This window comes from Zonotrichia albicollis, chromosome 17, assembly GCF_047830755.1.
Source record: "Zonotrichia albicollis isolate bZonAlb1 chromosome 17, bZonAlb1.hap1, whole genome shotgun sequence".
Lineage (NCBI taxonomy): Eukaryota > Metazoa > Chordata > Aves > Passeriformes > Passerellidae > Zonotrichia > Zonotrichia albicollis.
In genome coordinates, this window is record NC_133835.1 from 6888614 (window position 1) to 6910275 (window position 21662).

Genomic DNA, 21662 nt, shown 5'->3' on the forward strand with positions numbered 1-21662 from the left:
CTGCACCCTCGGAAGGGTCAGCTGCGAGGCAATCAGAACCACCACCTTCATAAAAGCCTTCTGGTGGTTTCCCACACCAAGAGGCCTCACCCGAAGATCAGATCAGCATCAAGAATGAGAAGCTGCAGCAGCAACAGTTGGATGAGTCAAACATGTTGAGTGCACCTGGACTCTTACTGTGGCTGGGCCAGCTGCAGTGTCCTTTCCCAGAAAGACAGAATTAAATGAAAAATGGAGACACCCCCTCAACTCATCAGTGCTGCAGACCAACCTCCTCAGCTCACGATTTCCCCAAAAGAGACAGCCAGGATGAGAGATGTTATGTGAAAGGACTGAGACAGGAGGTGGTCTCTGAACAAGAGCAGCTAGCAGATGCAGGGATTTTTCTTCTCAGAGCTGACAATGCCATCAGCATGAATCAGACTGGGAGCTGGTGCACACTATAAAATAATTTGTGTTTTATATGTGGTATGTGCATACATTTAGGTACGTCCATGAAGGCTGGAGAAAATGACAAAGCAGCAATAATTACAGACATGGAGGGACCACCATGAACAGCCGTGGCACAGGGCAGAACAGCCGTCAAGCAACAGCTGGTTAGATTTTGTCCTAATGCCTTCATTGGTGAATCCAGAGCGGCCAAGTGACATTTTCCACTGTGCCCACTTCTGTGTTGCCACACTCTGGGAGCAGGACCAAGCTTCCTTGAAGCTTTCAGGCTGCCTGGCTACTGCCATCCATCCCTTCACGTGCTAATGTCCAGTGCACCTCTGCTATTTTGCACTCTTGGTGCTCCTTTAGCACAGCCCAGTGTGAGACAAGCAGAGCTGTGTGTGCAGAGGTGAGGCCAGCCCTCTGGACAGAGTGGGTATTTAAAAGATTCCCAAGAAAAATCTCTGAATGTAACCAACTGGCTTTTCTCATTTACAGTGTGTTTGACCTCACAATATGCAATGACTCGGGGCAAGTTAAATAGTTATTCAGAGTTGCATTTAAGCCCTGCAATGGCAATGTATTCCAAGTATGCCCTTGATGAAAAAGAAGAGAAACAGTGTTTTCTCCTCCAAATCTGGGAGGGTGTGTGGGAAAGTCTCTCGTTAAAGGAATGAGTAACTCAGTATTTGTAAACCATGAATCAACTCACACAAACTGAAAAATGAGTACAAGTGGTGATTTTACTACCACAGGTTTCGGCACTACTATAGCAAAGACAACAGACAACCAAATGATAAAATTTTTTTTTTATTATTCACTTTTGAATTCTTTTACACTTTCCTGATTATTTTGTGTAAGGTGAAACTAGAACTGTTTAAAAGACATACACAAATCTAGTACATCAATAACCAGGTATTTCTTTTTGCTATACTATTCTCACAACCACGTGTGTGCTAGGCAATATAACCGTCACAGAAGCAAACTTTAGGCAGAATACTGGTCAGTAAAAACAAAGCGAAAAGAGCTACCAGATATACAGACAGGCTCGGTTCCACATTCACTACTGCATTTATCAAGCGCCAAGTATTAACTGCACAATTTGTTCAGCTAGTAGAGGGGAGTTTTAAAATCAGTGCATGAAATTCTCTTCAGCAGACAGATGGACAAACAGATGGATCCTATACCTAAGTGGAATGTGAAGGCAGGGGATGATACCACGGGACTGATAGGTGACTATTCCTTATCTTTTCCACTGCATTGTTCACGCAACTCTTGCTAGGTTTTGTTTAATGGGACATGTTTGAAACATGACAAGGTGAGGACATTTGGAGCTCAAATATTACAAGCATTACAGATGTGCAGGTCTGCATTCCAGTACGAGATGGGAAATCCTGAATATTTGAGCCAGTACTTGAGCCAGTTTCCTGGTACTACCAAAGAATGGCAGACAAGAGCTGAAGAACACAGCAGCACTGGCAGCTCTTGAACACCCAAGGAAGAAATCTGTCCTTGGTGAGGTGCAGGCCTCATCCACCATTCTGACATACCAGGAACCAAAGATGTATATGGGAGGATGATGCATATGGGAGTCCAAAACTGCTTTAATGGAGTTTAAACAGGTGAAAGGGTCAAGGATGAACAGAGTCCAGTGGGAGAATAAAGTGAACTAAAAGATGGCTCAGTGGATTATTTTAAAAGTTTTCAGGATAAACTGAGAATGGGAATACCATGGGGATTTTGATTTACCTAAGAGTAAAGTAATGCAAAAGTGGCAGATCACTTCATGGTATCATTCAAACTAATAAGGCCATTCAAAAAATTGAATCTTCTCCTATTGCAAGTCCATGGCAGCGAACCAAGAATATTTACTACTGAAGAATATCTAAATTGTAACTAGGTAAAAGTTATTGCTGTGGGAAGGGGCTTAGTCATGCATGTGGTATGAGCATGAAAGCACTTTGAGAAGTCAAACCCCAGTTATCTGCCAGTGTAAAGAGTTTGGAAATCAAGCTGCTAACTCCCCTGTTTCCCTCCTCCCCAAAACAAACCCCATCCCCAGAAAGACAGGATTGACAAAGTGAGCTTTTGACTGAAAGTGGTGCCTCAGACTTGGTTACAAATGTCTACAGAGTGTGCCTGTTCAACTACCTCATAGCAGTGTCCCTAACTGGAATGCCATACATTGGATTGTTTTCCTTCCATGCCCCAGTGTCGCAATAGAATCTCTATAACTTTCTGTACAACTTTACAACAGAATTGTACTTCAACTATTTTGGTGCCAAATTAAGCTCGCCAGAGTTACATAATTGATGTCTACTTTTCTACCAAGAAGAGTTTTGTAAAGTCAATTGCAATCACAAAACCCTTTATTATTATTATCATCACAGTGTTCAGTTAAAAATATAAACACGGTAATCGGAACTGTAAATGTTCAGAATAGGAAAGTTCGGAATGCCATTGGAATACCCGACCTCCGCTCTAGGTACACAAAACACCAACCAACCGGTTTTACCCCACAGACAGTTTTTGCTACGTTGAGGTTGTGAAAGTCAATGTACTATTCTTTTTGCTTGTCGCACAAAGGGATTATGTGTAGGATACAGGGTGACATTGAACATATAGTGAAGCGTGACAGCCATTAGTTCTCTCCCTCCCCAGCATCCCCTTCATCTCCCTGGTTTTCCGACGTCCATAGCTGTAAGGAAATACAAACACGAGTTTATGCTGGAAGCACGGTTAATTACAATTGTCAGGAAGGGGAATACAGCGTAATTAGTAGTAGCTGTGCAATTTTCTCAGCTAAGAGCAATGCAGAACTGAACTTAATAGTAAAGCTGAAGAATAATAAACTAGAACATGAATAAAAGATAAGCAAGAAGCTAGCACAAGCCAGAAGTTTCACATAAAACTGTTGAGAACAAACTCCACTCTGTGTTACAAAAGGAATCTGAGTTTGTTACAGCAGTTAACAAGTGATTCGTAGTTTAAACAAGCAAGTCTAGCTGGTCTGGTTACAAAAAGCATCGCAGTTAACACATGCAGTTAACGCCTCAGAAAAAGCTTTTAACGGCACAGAACCGCATCAGCTTTCAGATGCTGAGTCCCACTTCAGAGTGCAGCAGCCTAGAGTGCAGTGGTTTGCCCCATGGTACTCACAGTGAGGTTGTCCCTAAGCAGCTGCATGATCAGGGTGCTGTCTTTGTAGGACTCTTCATTCAGCGTGTCCAGCTCTGCTATCGCTTCATCAAATGCCTAAAAACATAAACACAGCCCTTTCACACTCAGCTTTCTGAAGTCACTTCTGCTTATACAGAGCTTAAAATCTGTCACATTACTATCCACATTCTATAAAAACTATCCACGTTCTATAAAAAAGCTTCCAGTATTTTTCTTTCCCACCACAAGAAGAAACGTAAAACAAAGTGAGCACCAGATCCTAGACAGCCCGGAGAAAACAGAAATCTTCAGGGGTGTCCAGAGAAAAGCCCAGAAAAATGTTACTAAATGCCAATACCAAATACTGAAGAGGCAAGAGCACTCTATGTGAAAAATGGTTCACATAGCTTGAAGTCAGGTTTAAGACAACATTTACAAAAAAGGGACTTTCATTAAAAAGGAAGGTCTCCCTGGTCTAAATAAGTAGTGAAAGACAAAGGTACCATTACTTGAATGAGTACATATTTATACATATTGCACACGAGTCAGCAGACAAGAAAATGGAACACAAGACTTCGACAGTGGGGAGGAAGGTTTCCAATTTCTTTTCAAAACAGCAGAGGAAATCAGGTATGTTCCACTAGAGATTAACAAAGCCATTCTTCCCATCCATCTGTTGCACATGAAAATCAATACTGTGAGTCTGAGAGCCGTAACTGCTATTTCTTCATTCAGGTTTCAAACAGATGTAAGCATTTTAACTAAAAAAGGCAAGAACAGCAGCAGCATTTTACAGCACAGCATCACTTCTTGCTACAAAGTCTTACTGAAATGCATATTAAGAACACAAATATTCACCTAATGCCACGTTATTCAAGTTACTACCAGACAATTTTCACAGACACAAAAAGCTCCATTTAGAAGACTAATCCCATTTTAGGAAGAAGGCTAAGGAAAATATAACTGGCTATTTGTTTGCCACAACCCATCACAAAAGCTCTTTTTGGTCTCTGGAGAGAGAGGCACACATGCATATGGATAACAAGGACATTTAGGGCTACAAAGACTGGCACACAGACAACACTTCATGTACTGGCTAAGTGCTTCAATTTAAATAAATATTTCACTTTAGAATTGCTAAATTAATTCAAGTGTTTTCAATTTTGACACAAACACGTTCTAAGAGAATTAGGTGGACATTAAACAGAGGCAATTTGTCTTCCCTGTCACTGGAACAGCTGCAGTAGCAAATTAGCCTTACCCAAAGCTAATCTAGTCTAGCAAACCAACTTACCTGAAAATATACTACAATGACAACCATTTTATGACAGCACTTTTAAGGAATTTGATATGAGAAAGCATAATCATCTACAAAGTGCTACTGTAACCATGTAATTACCTCCTCAGCCTCCACAAAAATTGGTGATATGAAGAGTCTGCTTACCGTCTTTGCCAGATTACAGGCTTTTTCAGGAGAATTTAGGATCTCATAGTAGAAGACAGAGAAATTTAGAGCCAAACCGAGTCGAATGGGGTGTGTTGGTTGCATCTCTTTCTTGCTAATTTCAAATGCCTCCTGATAAGCTTGCTGGGAGTTTGCTACCGTTGCTGCAAAGAAGCAATTACAACCACATAAATACACAGTACATCTCTCTACTTCACTGGGGAAACAATTATATTCTTAGCCTAGACTACCATGCCACCAGAAATTCATGCAATTACCTATGCACAGACACTTCTTTCAATGTTTTTACATGCAAAAGCCTTCCACTTGCTGAACAATTAAAGCTGAAATAGATTTTTTAGTAGAAACTTAAAATTCCAACCAATCTGAATGGACACAAACTCTACTTAAGTGTTCTGGTTTAAAACATTCATTTTCAGCCCAGCTGAAAAAGTCATAGATATCAATAATAAATCCAGACAAAACCATATGGGGAACAAGAGGTAACTAAATGCTGCAGTTAGGTCATGAACTTTGTATTTCAGGTTGGGGTTTCAGGGCAAAGCCAACATTCCCTTCCTGGCTAATGAGTAACAATAAGCTCCATACTGACATCAAGCTAAGTTTGCAATTCATGGACTACATCAGGCACTCACAGGAATTCAGGCAGTTCAGCACTGCTTTCCCATTTCAGAATTTATGACTTCAGAACCCAGAAGCCCAATATCCCATATTTGTATGGGGAAAGTTTGTAAACAGTGAAGACTTGAGCTGAGTTCATAGTTTAAACATGAGATCAAACAAACTAAGCATTTTCTGTGAGAAAGAAACCTACATTCTGCAGGAAAATAATTTTATACTGCCACATATGCTTGAAAACTTGCTACTGTGGTCAGAGGCTACAGGCAGAGTTTGACTGTACTGATGAACATCTGCCAATTAATTGCAGCGTAGTGTTTCTCCAAGTGACTCACACTGCACCTATCTTTATAACTACAAAGCAGCAGTGAAAACAAATAAATACAGGATGTTGGGGAAAAGAATAAAAGTGGGTTTTATAGTTGATTCTGCTTGGTCCACAGAGAGAAAGAGAGATTTCATTTCTACTTACTTTGCTTATTGTCCCCAGATGCCACCTCTGAGAGGTATCTGTAGTAATCACCTTTCATTTTCAAATAGAAGACCTTGCTTTCTGGCTGTGTAGCATTGACAATAAGGTATTTATCCAGGAGTTCCTGAGAAAGATTAAAAAAAAGTAGTGTTTCCTGAGTCATAAAAATAATGTCTGAAACAGAGCCTTTGTTACAATGGTGAGCATGAGCTGTTCAAACAGTAACAATGACTTCTGTCATGATTTACGCAGACTCCTGTGTTAATCTCTTTGCCTACTGCTGTCTAAAGTCTGGGAAAAAAAAGATAAACTCCTTGTAGCCTAATCTATGGAGACTGAAAATGTGCTATGTTGATCCTACCCACAATTCTCTCCTGCAGGATCTGAAGGCTATCAGGGCTTAAGCCTGCTGATGCAAACCCACATCCATGACCAAACTAATGAAAAGCAGCAGCTGGAAATTTGGAAATTAGCACATCTGGTCACTTTTGCTGCCACACATTTGAATTCTATGCAGAGCTGTGAAATTGTCCACAATAAACTGATTCTATCTCCAGCTTCAGCTGAAAAGTTTGACAGTGGCACAGGCAGCACATGTGCACTCAGAAAGAGATGAAAAGATTTGACTGCACTGACAGCATCTGCTTCTGACTGATCTTAAGCAAATGGAACAGCAATAAAAGGAACACCTCCTGTCTGAGTGAAAGAAAGAGCAAAATCAGTCTGGAAGAAGAACTACACATCTTCTCCATGAAAAAAAAGGTACTAAACAAGACTCAGGACATCAGCATTCATTAATTAAGGAATTTAAACAGCAGGCCTTTTAGCAGGACTCATGTCAGCACCCCAGATCTAAATTTGTTTTCATGGTGAACCCCCTCCAGCCAGAGCCAGGGGTCTTCAGCATGGCCTGGTTTGCTTTTTGCTGCTAAAAAAAATAGATTCTTTTATAACAAATTCCCTAAGAAGCAAGCTAAATGACTTAGCTCCATCCTAGGAGCTACAATTGGACCCAAGTATGTAGCTATGCAAAATTATTCCCCTGCTAAGGTGCTGCAGAGTCTACAGCACTACTAAAATTCCTTAAGCCTCTCTGAAGAATGCTGCAGTACTAACTACTGTTATTTTTGCTGTTGGATTATTACCAGAACATCATTGCAGATATCCTGCAATTCAGCCTCAATTTTCTCACGATATTCTTTTCCCATCTGCTGTTTCTTCTCGTTTCTCTCTGTTTTCTGTTCGATGCTGGAAATCACACGCCAGGACGAGCGGCGGGCACCGACCACGTTCTTGTAGGCCACGGAGAGGAGATTCCTTTCTTCATTGGACAGCTCATGTCCCTGCTCAGTGACAGCCTTCATAGCAGCAGCCATGTCATCGTAACGCTCGGCCTGCTCTGCCAGCTTGGCTTTCTGTACCAACTCGCTTTTATCCATGGCTGTCCTGCAATGAGCGAGGAATAAAAAGAGAGAAAAATGTCTCCATGGTCTGCACTAGGGAAGTTCATGCTGAAGCAGATCTAACAGTCAGTAATAAAGGGGAAATCTATCAACTGTAATAAAGTAATGCAAAGGGTTTCTTTTAAAAAATATATTTGACCTTTTGCCAAATGTGTATCATTTCCATGTGTAAATGACTAATGACAACCCTGAAGATATGAAAGCATCATTCTTCAAAATGCAGCAAAAGTCATATTGGTATTAAGCACAGCTCTATATGAAGCTCTTCTCTTTCCTTTACCAGGCACAGCTCACTCAGCTGGGGAGATAATAACCAAAAAATCACCAGGTTTCTGGGGCTTTTTCAGGTTTGTTTGTTTATTGTTGCTGTTGTTGTTTGTTTCCCTCTACTGCAGTACAAGAGCAACTACTTAGGAGCACTGAAGCACTGGACAGCTCCTTCTGACACTGAAGATTTTTGGCAAGTTAGAGATGTTTCTGTGGGTTTACATAAACCATACCCAGGAAAGCTGTAGTGTTGGCAACTATGGAAAGTGCATTTATAATGTTCTGCCAGAAAATAACGTGGGTTATTTTGCATATGCATCAACATTTACACAATGGACGACTCTACACAGCTAGGGTGGCTGCAGTCTCAGGTTTTCAAGACCTTTTAAATAACATTGATATTCATAAAATCTGATTGGGATGTGGCCCACACAATGGTCACTGCTACAAAACAAAATGCTTATATGGAACCAGTTTGTTTATCATTTTTGATAATGCAGTTTAGCAACCAAAGCTGTGAATGCACTTCACATGGCCACAGGGTCACTGAAGAGCTTATGCCAGGGAGAATGAATAAACAGCCCAGGGCCAGGGTCACAGGAGAGCCTTTATCAAAACGGACCTCAATACTTCACAAACTCACAGACAACCCAAATTAATCTGTAAAAATTGTCCAGGTTCAATTTCGGACACATCCAGAACTATTATTCTCATCAGTACCGAGCATAATTATCCTCTCCCACTCCTAAATCCTAATCAGGGCTCTCACTGTCTAGGTAAGTTGTAAGGCTGAGACTTACAGCCTAAAAACCACTTCTAAAACAAGAATAAAAACCAAACAAGAACAGCAAGTTTACATTTGTATTTCACAGACTTCTGTTCATTACAGAAGCACCTACAGCCCTATTAGAAAGAACCAACACACTGAAAGAGATTGCTGCAGCCTTTTTCCTGGCTCTCATCTTTGAAGATTCCAGTCTGACTGGCTTCTGATGGAGAACATCTTGCACACACTGCTCAACTTGTATTTTACTCCAAGGATCACCTACCAGACTATTACAGAGGAAAACCAGTCCCCTGTACCAAATCCTCAAACAGGACAATGAGACACAGACCCAAATTCCAATTGTGATACATTCCCAAATTCACACACTGCTCACACTGCTGAGGATGAGTCCCAACTACAGAATTATTTTGAGCACATTCTGTACCTCCAGCTGAAGATATTCCACTTTAGCAAAAAAACAAATCACCCAGGATACCTAGTCAAAAAATTGTTATTTCACATTAGAGTTCCTGAAGTAAACCCAGCAACCAAATGTACCTGCTCTGTATCTGCAAGTCACACTCACTCCTGCTTGTGTTTGATCCTTTGTAGATTCTAATACGTCCATCGTCATAAGGCACTCAAAGTAAGGACAAGGAATATTACAACCAGCCTCCTGGAAAGGGATCTTTTACTGGTAAGTAAAGATGGGCTCTGGTTCAGCTGCATTTCAAGTGCTGTGTTTAAACCAGTGGATTCTGGGACCTATTGAAAGGTGCCACACAGACCTCAGATCAAAGCCCTCAAATTTGTTTTCATGACAGGGTGACTGTGGGCAGCAGTGTGACAACTTGTGGCAAGGCATGATTCATTTGGTTCTCTCTTTCCCAGTAAGCTTTTACCCTGGGGATATTACCATTGGTTTGCACAGGCTTATCAAACAGCCAGCTCCTGATGATGGAAAAGGTTAAGTGGGATTTGTGATGTGCTTTGTTTCTTCCTACTTGAAAGGCTATCACAGCACCAATGCAGAACAAGCCCAAGGAAATCATCAGACCGTTTCCCCCCAGAGACTTTTCCCTGTTTCCCATTTTTCCCTGTTGAGTCTTCGAAACCTTGTAAACCATTCCCTTAACTCAGCATATTTGCAGACTATGTGCTCAAGGCAGGAAGTAATTTGGGAGTGCTATTTCTCCAGTCACTCACTAAAATCCCAATATGAGCAAAGTACACCTGAAGAATGCTTTTTACATTACAAGAGACAACTTTAAACAACAGGGCACTGAAACAAAACTGTTTCAGAGCACTTTTAGTTTCTTCATTGTCTGCACAGCTTCTACAAGTATTTCTACTGCAAACATCTTATCTTTTCCTCTTCTTCTCATGGAATGTGATTGTTATGTGGAAGCAGACTGCTTGTTGAAATGCAGAGGCAAGTAGCTCCAACTGAATTTACATTTTGTCATTGAAAAGTCACTTGCTTTTATCTTTGATCTGCACTTTGCCAATAGTGGTCTAAGAATTCTGTTTACAAACAATATAGTTTAGTTTTGAAAGGGTGCAGACTTTGTTTTATCAAGCTCACTGACATATTTATATTTAGATGCAAGACAGTTCACAGGAGTCAGTCGGTTCATGTAAGGACACATGAAGGAAAACACAAAGACCTAATGGATAAAAGAGATCCAGAAACCAGTTTAACATATCAATTATACAAGTAAAATACCAGCACAGAGATTAGAATGTTGCTTCTCATCAAGCAACTTTCCTCAGCAAAGTAACTAATTTATGCACATGAAAGTCATTTATGCATATATGAAACTCAAACTCATCATTAAAGATGGAGCTCCTGAGTACTTCACTGGCTTAGTTTTGACACAAGAATTCAGTGTACAGAGGTTGATTTTAATTAATTTGTGTTAATATCTGTACTGTTAGCAGGCTTGCTATGAAACATAAGTATTATTTAGTAACATGGATTTAACAGAACTCAAATGCAGTAAGAAAATCATTGCCCACACCAGAATATCTGCCAATGACAGTAAGCCTACCATTCCTTCCTTCCCAGGATGCTGCATAAAGGAACACTTAAAATCCTCATTTGATTCTCCATTGCTTACCTTGTTAGAAGCTTGGAGAGAGCTTTGCAGAGCTATGCTGGCTTGAGCTCCAAAAGAGGGAAGTGTTTGCCAGAAGGAAAAAAGATACAAGGAAAGGAGTGATGTTTGAAAAGGCAAAGAAGCAACTATCAGTTATAACTGGTCCCTCCCAGAGAGGAGATGAAAGCCACACTCTAACAATGGACCAGTGTGCCACGGTCTGAAACAAGCAAAGCCTAGAGCTAAAAATACACCTAGGCCACACACAGAAGCCATCTACCAAAGGTTACCTGCAGCTAGGAGCAAAACACACAGAGGTGATGAACAGGAGGCTGACAGGAACGCTCTATTCTAGCACTGATAAAGCCATGCCATGGTGGCAAAGGGAAAAGAGGGAAGATGGAAAAAGGAGCAGAGACGTGCAGATCACAGCCATGGAGGAGTCCTGAAAGTTGCCTGTTCTAAGCAGAAGATTCTGATATTAGATGCATTGACATAGTTCAAATTTTTAAGACACTGTCTGCTTAAGAATCTGCACAACACAACTGAGCAGCCCTCAAAATAGAAGTGGCTGGACATTGTTCACAGTAAGGAATGCCAACCACTGCCCAGCAGTCAGAAATTTCAATCATCTGAAGTCCCACACTCAAAATGTAATTTTTTTTCAGTTTTTTCCCCCTCTATCTCCCATACAGCCTAGAGCTCTTTCAGTCTCTCTTACAAATGCAGAAGAGCGTGTATGCAGGCACTGTAAGTGCTTACTCACACTCCAGAAAAGCTTTACACCCGTGTGGAAAAGACTGAAACACATCACAAAGCACCAAAGGTGAAGGTCAGGACCTGCAAAACTCACTAGTTTGTAGCTGCATCTTTCAGTGAGTGGAAGATGCAGTGAGAAGGGGATGGTGTGGCCAGCCTGGAGTCAGGACACCCATGGATCTTTCAAGAGTGGATGGACACACAGAACTGGAGGTTTACATCCCATTAACAGCTGAGGGGTAAAACATGCAGCTACTGCTCTTCAGAAAGACTGCAGGATTTTGAGAACTACAGCTTGCTCCTTGGCACTTATTCCATCTGCTCTGTAGCCTTTATTGGTTCCCATTCCTATGGGCTCTTTAGGACAAAGCCAAAATGAATCAGAACTAACTGTACTTAAAGTCTGTAAAAATCAAATGAAAACTGACACTGAAAATAATCTGGCTTATATAACATATTGAACTGACAGGACAATACTAATAAGCTTACATTGGTCTGAAGTCTGCTGCTCTTGATGACCTGTTCTTCTGATGCTAATTAATTCATTGATTTTTGTGCACTGTTTTTCTCTCTACAGCAAGCATGAGAATCTATCAGACCAACACTTCCACTTTGCAGAAAAGAACTGGTGAGAAAGCAGTGTAGTTATTGGTTTGACATACTGGTCCCTAACGAGTTGAGCAGAGCTGCAGGTTACCAGACCTGCATATTTCACTGTGAGGAAGGAATACAAAGCGAGGTTTGGTGAAATGGGAGGCAATCATACCTCCCAGTCATAAGTCCACTCAAATTCTAACAGAAGAAGCAGCAGACTGGTACAGAATTTGCAGTTCAGTATTCCAACAACATGTGAACACACCTTATTTGATTTCTGGACAGGCAATTCATTCTGAAAATAAACATTCACGTGAGGTGAGTGGTATCTCAAATTACAGTTCTATAACTACAGAGAGTAAGAGCTCTGGGGACATTAATTCTAAAATAAACAGAAAATCATTCTCCACCATTCAGGTACACACATGCTGACACAAGTAGCTGCATGATGGAGATGGCATTCCCTGTCAACTGGACAATGCTCACAACATTTCTTTTTCACACGAAATGGAGTGAAACTCTTTCAGTTGAATGCAAGCACCTTCCTTGCTTTCCTACAGTATGAGGCATTTGATTTTATTGGTTGTGTTTCTCTGGATGGTTCCCTCAAAGGCTAGCATGGGTTGTGAAATAACTGATTAGAAAATGAATGGCTCTGGTAAGATCTGAACAGCAAAATCTTCCTGCCAGAAGCCTGGGTATAACAAGTTCAGTAAAATATCCTGCAAACATAATGAGGGAAAAAGGAACATGACTTCACAGCTGTGATATTCTTGCTGACCTTGTGCAGCACATAACTTCAGCCTCCTCTGCATCTACCCTGGCCTTCGGCTTAAATCTCTATGCAAATGTTGAGATAAAATTAACATTCTATAAAGCCATGCCTCACCCTGCTCTGGCCATCTGCTGCCATCATTACTTGTTGCTTCGTAAAATTGAATAAAATGACACTCAATGGTTTTCTGTCTCCGTAGAGAATTACAAAATGCCTATGACCACTACCAACAGCATGTGGGGACACTCATATTGTATGGACATCTCAAATTTAGTGACAGCAGCCTTGTTCTTCCTAATGCCAGGCTGAAAAGCAAAGCTCTGCTCCTGCCTATGGCCCTTAGCTCAGAACAGCTGCATGGAGACATGCTGGCACTTCCACAGCACAACATTCCCACATGGCAACACCTTTTTGTTCCAACCAGAAGAATTGGTTTTGGCTAGAATCCAGGTGGAAATTGTGAGTAACCCCAAAAAATCTTCCCCCAGGCATAAAGTTCACGCCAAACTAATGTATTCATATCACAGGTAAATCAATTTTGTTAATAATAAACTGACAGTATTTATATTACAGGGTGGGGCAAGAAATGTGGCCATGTAACAGACACACTAGTGTAATGCCTGGTATTAGGATACCACACGGATCAGAGCAGGAGCTTTTACCTCATTAACCAAATAATTATTTACTGAGCTCCTCCTCATCCGAGTTTATTCACATGCATCACAAAAAGCTGCATACTGGCACAGGCCTGCTCAGGAAAAAATAAAACGACTCAACATCAAAATAGCAGAGATCAGAACATGCGGTACTGACATAATGAGGTTGAGAAAACTGCACCAGGCCCATCTGTGCAACGAGTCTATCACTTTATTGGTACCCATTTAATAAACAAAATATGATACAGGGGATATTTTTGCAGTCCTTTAATATGAAAGGAGAAAAATGCACGTGTTCTTGTTTTCTTTTCTAGACCAGATTATATCTCATTATTGCTTTAAAATAAAAGAAAGCTCATTTTTTTAATATAAAAGTATTACAATTTCTGACTGAGGTGTCCTGTGTTAGTGAACATGTGAAAACACAAATATTCCCACAGCCACTGAAGATACAAAACATTACAAACATTGCCAAAGTCTCTGATATTTTTCCATGGGAATTTAGCTTTTATGATGCTGCATGGTGTGGTTTTTTATCACTGGAAAATGTATTTTAACTATTAATAAGTAATCTATCTGAAAGCCATCAATTTATATGGTGATCTTTACATGAGATGCATTTATGCCAATATAGTGGTTGTGTTCCACTGTTACTTCAACATCCCAATAAACACCTGGTTATACCTACCTCACATAAAACCCACAACCAGATCTGGGTTACTGCCCAGCCTTTTGTAGGCTGGGACTGGCTTGAACCAACATCCTTTCCCTGTGGAGCCTTCCCTAAACGCATCCCTATTCCCAAATGGACACGAATGATCAAAATCGGAACATACTAAACGCATTTTGTTCCCGTCTAACGCGCTCATACACGGCCATGACCACCGACGTGGGCCGGCTCACGGCACGGCCACGGCAGCTGCGCTCTCGGGGCTGGGCACGGAGCTCCGGGCGTTGGGTAGCCCGAGGCCAGCCCAGCCGTGCGGCGGTGCGGGCTCGCTCCGGGTAGCGCCGCTCGGGCCCCGGGCTCGCAGCCCTTCCTGCCGGGCGGGCCCAGGTGAGCGCGGCCGCGCCCCGGGCACCGAGTGACTCACCGGGGCGGGGCAGAGCCGGCAGCTCCCGAGGGGCGGCGCCGCCCGCCGGGGCCCGCCGGCCGAGGGTCGCACCGTTACCCGGCCCGGGGGACGCAGGAGCGGGGAGGCAGCACCAGGGACCCTCCCGCGGGGACCCCCGCACGGTGCGCCCGCCGCGGCCTGCCGCTCCCCGCGCGGGGTGGAGCGGAGCGGGCAGGGCGGGGGCAGGCCGGGGCGGGCCGGCCCCGCGGGTCGCGATGGCGATGCCCCGCGGTGGCGATGCCCGCCGCGATGGCGGCCGCGGGCCCTCACCTGGCGGCGCGCGCGGATCCCACGGGCGGAGGCGACGGCAGCGGCGGCCGCTCGCACGGACACGCGCACACACCCTGCGGCGCTCGGCCCCGCTTCCGCCGCGCGACACGCCCCTTCCGGCGCCAGGGGGCGCCACCGCCCCGCGCGCCGCCCTGGCGGGACGGTCACCATGGCAACGGGGCTCATCCTGCTCGGCCCGGCCCGGCCCCGGAGCTCAGCGGGGCCTGCCCGCCGTGTGAGCGCACCCCGAGCGGGGAGAACCCCGGAGACACGGCCCGTGGGGCGCTCACAGCCCGACACCCGCCGCTCTTTGTCTCCGCGGAGCTCCCCGGTGCCGCAGGAAGCGCTGGGGTGGCAGTCCGGGCAGGGGGTGCTGCGGCCTGGAAGGACGGCAGTTTCTCCGGCAACAAAAGAAACAGTTTCTGGTTTTCTTGACTTTTCGCACTGCTGGACCTCTTGCCTTTTCTTTGGCTGGAGCTCACGGTAGTCACAGAATCACAGGATTGATTAGGTTGGAAAAGACCTCTAAAATCATCGGGTCCGACCTGTGACTGACCGCCTCCATGCCAGTTAGAGCACGGCCCTGAGTGCTGCACCCGTGAAACATCAGCGGGGACAGCAACCCTGCCACCTCCCTGAGCGCACCATTCTAAAGGGACATATCCTCGCAAAACAGGCACTGCGGTTATTCTGTGCACCCTCAAAATAAAATTTCACAAATGCTTTGAGTTGCAAAATCACCTTTAAATGCTGTTGTAGTTGCATCTCTTTCCTACAACAGTGGCATGTTTTCCCTGAAAAATGCTTTCCCTTCAGTTGCATGTTTTCACTGAAAAATCAAGACCCTTACTGGCTAGATAAGTTTTATGCAACTAATAAACTACATTTGCTAGGGAAATGGCAAAAGAGAACATTTTTGGGGCATGAGGAGAAGTCTAGCTTGGTCTCCAAAAAGGAATCCAAGTAAAAGAGTTCAGTTTTGTAATCCATATAATCCTTTTGGATAAGAAGTGACAGGAGACACAACTCAATTGCTCTGCACCTAGATCTCAAATTTATGGCAGCAGCACTCGTCAGTGTTATTATTTGGGCTCAGTTCAATTACAGCATCCCAGAGTCCAATTTTCTCTTCTACTTTCAGATACAGTCCTGGGCCCATCAAAGTCACTGTGAGATTCCTTTTTGGTGATGGAAGGGACTTCATTAATTTCCTGCTTAGTCTCAGTCCAAAGGTTAATTACTTTGGAAAGTCAGAAGGAAAATTACTTGGCACCCACAAGTTATCTTAAGCTGCAAACACTGATTCAGCTCCATTAGTTGCTGTCATCACTCTCTTTTTTCTTTTCTAGGCAAAACTTGTTTTTTCCCCTGATCTTCCCCATAGTCCTTATCTTCTCGGTTTCTATTTGGGCCATCCCCAGTGTTCTTGCTGAAGCCTTGGGGGTGCTGATTCATGGCAGAATCACTTGGTTTTGACACTCCTTGCCTGCATACCTGTGTACCACACTCAGTTTGCAGAGGTGTGCTGTCGACACCTGCTCATTTAGACTCCCACTGTGCCTCCCTCACCCTGCTCCCCTTCCTGCCTGTGTTATCATAGCAATGCCTCTTACTTGCAGTGAGGTGCACTGAGCTTCTCTCACACAGCTCCTCCAAGCTGTCCACACAGAAGTCTCCTCATCACCACTGAGGCGCTCGCAGTCCTTCTCAACTGGTGCTTTTGGAACATGCAGTCTCCACCACGGTATCCAGGTGGGACAGTTCCATGCTGTGTAGTCACAGGGGAAGCATCACCCTCTGCTTTCACTGAGCTCCTGCAGCTGAGTCCCTACTGGGCCAGAGGCCACTGAGGCATAACTGTGTTAATGATAAAGATCATTTCTCCCCGAGCTCTTCCTGCCCTGGGCCCTTCCCAGCCCTGTGCCTGCCCTGGTGCAAGAGATAAGCAGGGCACCCTATTGTAAACAGGGTCTGCTGATGAGGAAGAGAATGATGCATCTGACTCTATGTTCTTAAAAAAAATAATTTATTACTTTATTATACTATAGTAATAAAAATACTATATTAAACAATATATTATTTAATATAATATTATATTTAAAATACTATACTAAAATACAAAATCCACTTACTAAATACTAAAAAATAATAATGAAAACTCGTGCTATTATACTATGTTGTATTAAAAATACTCTACTAAAAATACAAAAAAACTTACTAAATACTAAAACAATAATAATGAAAACTTGCAATATTGTACTATATTATATTAAAAATACTATACTATACTAAAAAATACAAAAAAACTCCTTATGAAATACTTAAAAATATTGATGAAAACTCGTGACTCTTTTCAAAGTCCCACACAGCTTAGTGGGACTTTGAAAAGACTAGTGCTAATTAGTCAATGAGTTAAAACAACTCACACTAAAATCCAATTAAGCAATCACCTGTAAGTAAACAATCTCCAAGCACATTCTACAACACAAGAAAACAAATACACAAACAAAAAAAAATAAATCAACACAAGAAAAGCAAATGAAATAGAATTTGTTCTTCTTTTCTCTAAAACCTCTAGCTGCTTTTCAGCTTCCCAGAAAAAAAATCCTAAACAAAAAAATCATGTCCAAAAAATGTGAATACCACAGGACCCTGCAGTTCCTCCAGGGATGGTGAAGGTTGGAACCAACACCAAACTTCAACTCTGGAAAAGCTTGCACCAGCAGCAAGTGGTTCAATGTGTCACCTTTCAGAGGAGAAAGTGCACATCAGCTCAAAGGATCTGAGACAGGAGACACCAAACTCTGTGCAAGAACAGCCTTTACCTCAGGGGCAGGCTGGATCTATGAGTAAACAACACAACAGAGAGACCAGGCTGCCTGGCTCTCCAGCAGAAAACATCCTGCTGGTTTTTTTCCCAAAGAGCCACTTTTCAGGTAGATAAGGGTGAGGTATAAATGGAATTTGGCTTTAGCAGCTGGTCAGTGTTAACCCTGTCACTGCCATGGGGAGCACAGATCAGCTGCCCTGAATTACAGCCTCACAGAGAGTAAATCCCGAAGGGAGGAAATCACGGGATTTGCCCTGAAAGAGGAGACAGCTCATGGCCGAGGCGGGATCTCTTTGCTGCAGGAATGGTTCTTTACAAGATCTGTGAGACCCGAGCCCTTCCCTGGACACACCCCAGGCTTCACCCTTCAAAGGAGGCTCTGCACGCAGCTGGGGATGCAGGGACACTTTGTTCCTGTCTTTTGCAACTGATTCACTAGAGAGAGAGAGAATTTCCATCTCCAAACCACTTCATTGCGCTGAGTTAGTTAGTACTTAGCATCAAGAGCAGGTAAAAGAAGTAGAACGAGCTCTTTGACAAAGATGCCAAACAGGGAGGGCTGGCTCCACTCCCCGTGCGAGCAGCAGTGTCAGAAGAACATTCTGATATCTGTTCCCAGCAGATGGCACAAGAGCTCGGGCTGCTCCAGTCTCTGCTCCCGGCAGCCCGTACCTGCTCTCAGGTGTGCGGCTGCTGGCACAGGAAAGATGAACCAGAAATTTGTACTAAAATAAGTGCATAAAGCTTTGTTCAGAAATGCCATGCTGACCAGTCGCTCAATTTTTGTGATTTTTTTTTGGCTTTGGTCATTTGTATTGAAAGTAGTATGTCTCAGCTGCTGCGGGTACCAGAAGCAAACGGTTGATGGCACTGCACGATCGCTGTCCCTGCAGCTGATCCCCTGCAGCCTGAGTGAAAAACGAGGGTGTTTCATTTTCATGCCGTAGGAAAGACACTCACAAAATGCAGTTGCCACCGACTGAGTATATTTTATCTCTTGACTGTTCTGGTACTCATTTTCCCAATCTTCTGCTCTGTGTATGAGAGTGTACAGCCTGGATGTTTCAATTATTCTAAGCTGGATCTCCCAGATCTCTAAATAGTGGATTAGGTGATGGATCCCACATGGAACTGGTGTAGTGATTTATGGCAGCTGACACAACTGACCTGCTGGAGCTGACAGCTGGGATGTCCACCAGAAGTCTCATCAGAATATCAAGAATTCCATCATTTGCCAGTGGGGGTTGTGGTGTACTTTGAATTGCACATGATGGCCCTAAGAAAGGAGGCTTGTAAGGAAGCAACAAGGAATGTGAAAGAGCAAAACAGTATTTTTAAAATTAATATTTCTGCAATAGGAAATTTAAAAAAGCTCCAAGGGAAAAACTTCTGCAAAAAGTCTTGTATTTTCTCTGTGCATAAAGTGCTTGTGACATTACAGACTACTGTGATGAAGAAAAAACTAGAATTAGGTTAGTTAGAACTAAAATTACAACTAAACTGGGCACAGGCATAAGCATCTTGCATAGGATAGGGCTATTAATAAGTTTAATTAAAGCAACCTTTAAAGCAAAGAGCAGCAGGTTTTCCTCATGGTCCCTGCCAACTAAATGCTAGACTAAATAATACTTTGTTTGGGCATCTTTCAGTCCTTCCTTCTGTCCAAGGAATGCAAGTGATTTAGTGCAGCTTCTCTATTAAATGTGATTTGGACAAAAGTCAAATGGCTGTTTTAATTTGAAGGTGTTTAAAGGTCTGAAGGTGACTTTAGAGAGCTCAGTTAAGAGCATAATTGCAAAGCAACTTACAAGAAGTAACTGTGGGAGCATGAAAATATAAATGACCTAAATAGTATAAAACAGTATGATGGGAAATGTGGTTGGAAGAAATGTCTTGGATGGGATAGGAATTCAGCTCCAGGAATGCAATTTTGGCAGTAGTGCCCCAAACAGAGGATTCTATTTCTGGGGAAATGCACTGAACTCTGGGTCATGAATTAAACTCAGGTAATTTATGTTCTGCTCATAAAAAGTGGCAGTGTAAAAAAACAAGGAGAAATGGAATGGAATATATTGCTGTAAATTTTGTAGCTGCTGGGACCTGGAGAGTCAGTGTGTATATCTGATGCCAGGTAATGCCTAAGAAAAATTCAAGCCAAGGAACACATAGTAAACCCTTCAAAGCTGCCAACTCAGTGACCCTAAGGAAATCCAGTTTCAAAGCAGCATATGAAGAGAGGTTTGAAGAGGTGACTTCCCAAACCCTGAACTTTATTTATTAGCTGTTTCTGACAAGCTCTAAAGAAAGGCAAGTGTCTTGATATTTTGAAATTGCATGGCATGTGTTCATTTTCATAGGAAACTCTGATCTTTAGGAAATACCAATATTATTCCATTTCCTGATTTCTCATTCTTTTCTCTCTTGGTATTTAATACCAGTCTGCTGTGTAGAACTTCCAAGCTAGTGTCTCTTCCAAGCCTTGGCTGCCTGGGTCCCACAGAGCTCCAGCTTCTTCGCAACCAGCTATCTTCCAGGTGCCTTTGAAGTGGGATTTCTGCTAGAAAAGCAGCTATGGGAGAAATAACCCTCCCTGTGGTAATGACAGGTAGGTCTGCTAAGGTTTGGATGCTTCACTCCTCAGCATGTGCAGGTCAGCTGGAATTCTTTATGGGAAGATGCAGCCAGACGAGAAATCTCCACTTGGCAGAGGGATGGGTCCCTTTGGGATTTGGTGAGATCAGCTTGGACAAGTCCAGGCCCCTTATGGAAAACTGGGAGAAAAATCTCCTTAATACACAGAGTGGTGGAGCTCCTTCTTTGGTATAATGCATAGGGGAGCCTGGCATAATGTTTTCTCTGGGTGTCTCTGGGGACAGGCAGCTTCTCTCCCAGCAATATGGATCTGTTTCAGGCCATACTTCAAAGTCCAGCCTGGGTTTTTGGTGTTTGCTTTTCTCCTTTTAAACAGGAACTATCCAAAGGGCTAAAAATCTGAAGTTTAAAGAGCTATACAAGCTGCCTGGAGCTCCAAAGTGTTTCTTTATAATTAATATAAATGCATTAAATATTTAACCTTCATCCTGTGAAAACCCTGACTTTTAAAAAAGAATTTACAGCGCAGGGTGGAGTTTTATCTGCTCCTAAATAGGACAGCAATTTCCTTCTTTCCATTTCTGCCCCAAATCTCAAATTCCAGAGTGCAGTGAATCAATTGCAGAGGAGGAGATGACTGTTCATCCCCCTCCCCATGCAATTGACTCTCAAAAACTTGATTTTCTCAGACAAGTCAGGGTGAGAGTTCTGAAGTAGCAAACTCCAGCTGGATATCTGTTCTTTATTCTGGCTTGTGGTTCAAGGTGTCTTTTTCTTAATAAGCGCCTACCACTAGACTGTTAATAGTTTAACAGTCCACAGCTTCCAAGGAAATGCTTGCCAGCAGTCAGAGCTGGAAAATAACTCAGAGAATGGCATAGGCCTGATAAAAGGATTAATAAATCATAGCCCTGAGAGCTGTGAGTTCAGTTTTGTCTGACACTGGCTCCACGGATTATTTTGTGCATTCAGTGCTCTTAATTGCTTTTTCTCCCCGGAAGTTTGTTCTCTGGGATAGATTTGGAGAGTTTTCCCAAACAAACTGAACTAGATTTCTTCCTAAATTATATATAAACTCTGGTCCTTGCAGCAGACACTTGTATTTGAGCTGTACTGAGGGGGCTGAAAAACAGAGAGGGGAAGGAGTGACACGTCTTCTCATGGCAAAAGTAGAATATTTTTGCAGAATAAAACTGCCAACCATTTCAACCTAGCTCTGCTATTCTACTTTTACTGGAATTGTTCCGTCTGTTTCTCTGAAAATGAAAGTCTGTTTCTACTCCTGCCACCTGCTATTTCCATATGAAAAAGCTGTTTGGTTATAATGAAG

At 42.9% G+C, this 21662-nt stretch overlaps 1 protein-coding gene across 1 annotated transcript; it reads right to left on the minus strand.

Moving 5' to 3' along the window:
• Positions 1–1226: 1226 nt before the first annotated feature.
• Positions 1227–15069, minus strand: YWHAB (tyrosine 3-monooxygenase/tryptophan 5-monooxygenase activation protein beta). Its single transcript, XM_005489998.2, has 6 exons — positions 14911–15069; positions 7292–7592; positions 6147–6270; positions 5036–5199; positions 3592–3687; positions 1227–3130 (listed from the first exon to the last, which is right to left on the minus strand). Exons 2-6 carry the CDS (start codon positions 7583–7585, stop codon positions 3074–3076), a joined length of 735 nt encoding a protein of 244 aa, XP_005490055.1. The 5' UTR covers positions 7586–7592; positions 14911–15069; the 3' UTR covers positions 1227–3073.
• Between the last annotated feature and the right edge of the window lie 6593 nt (positions 15070–21662).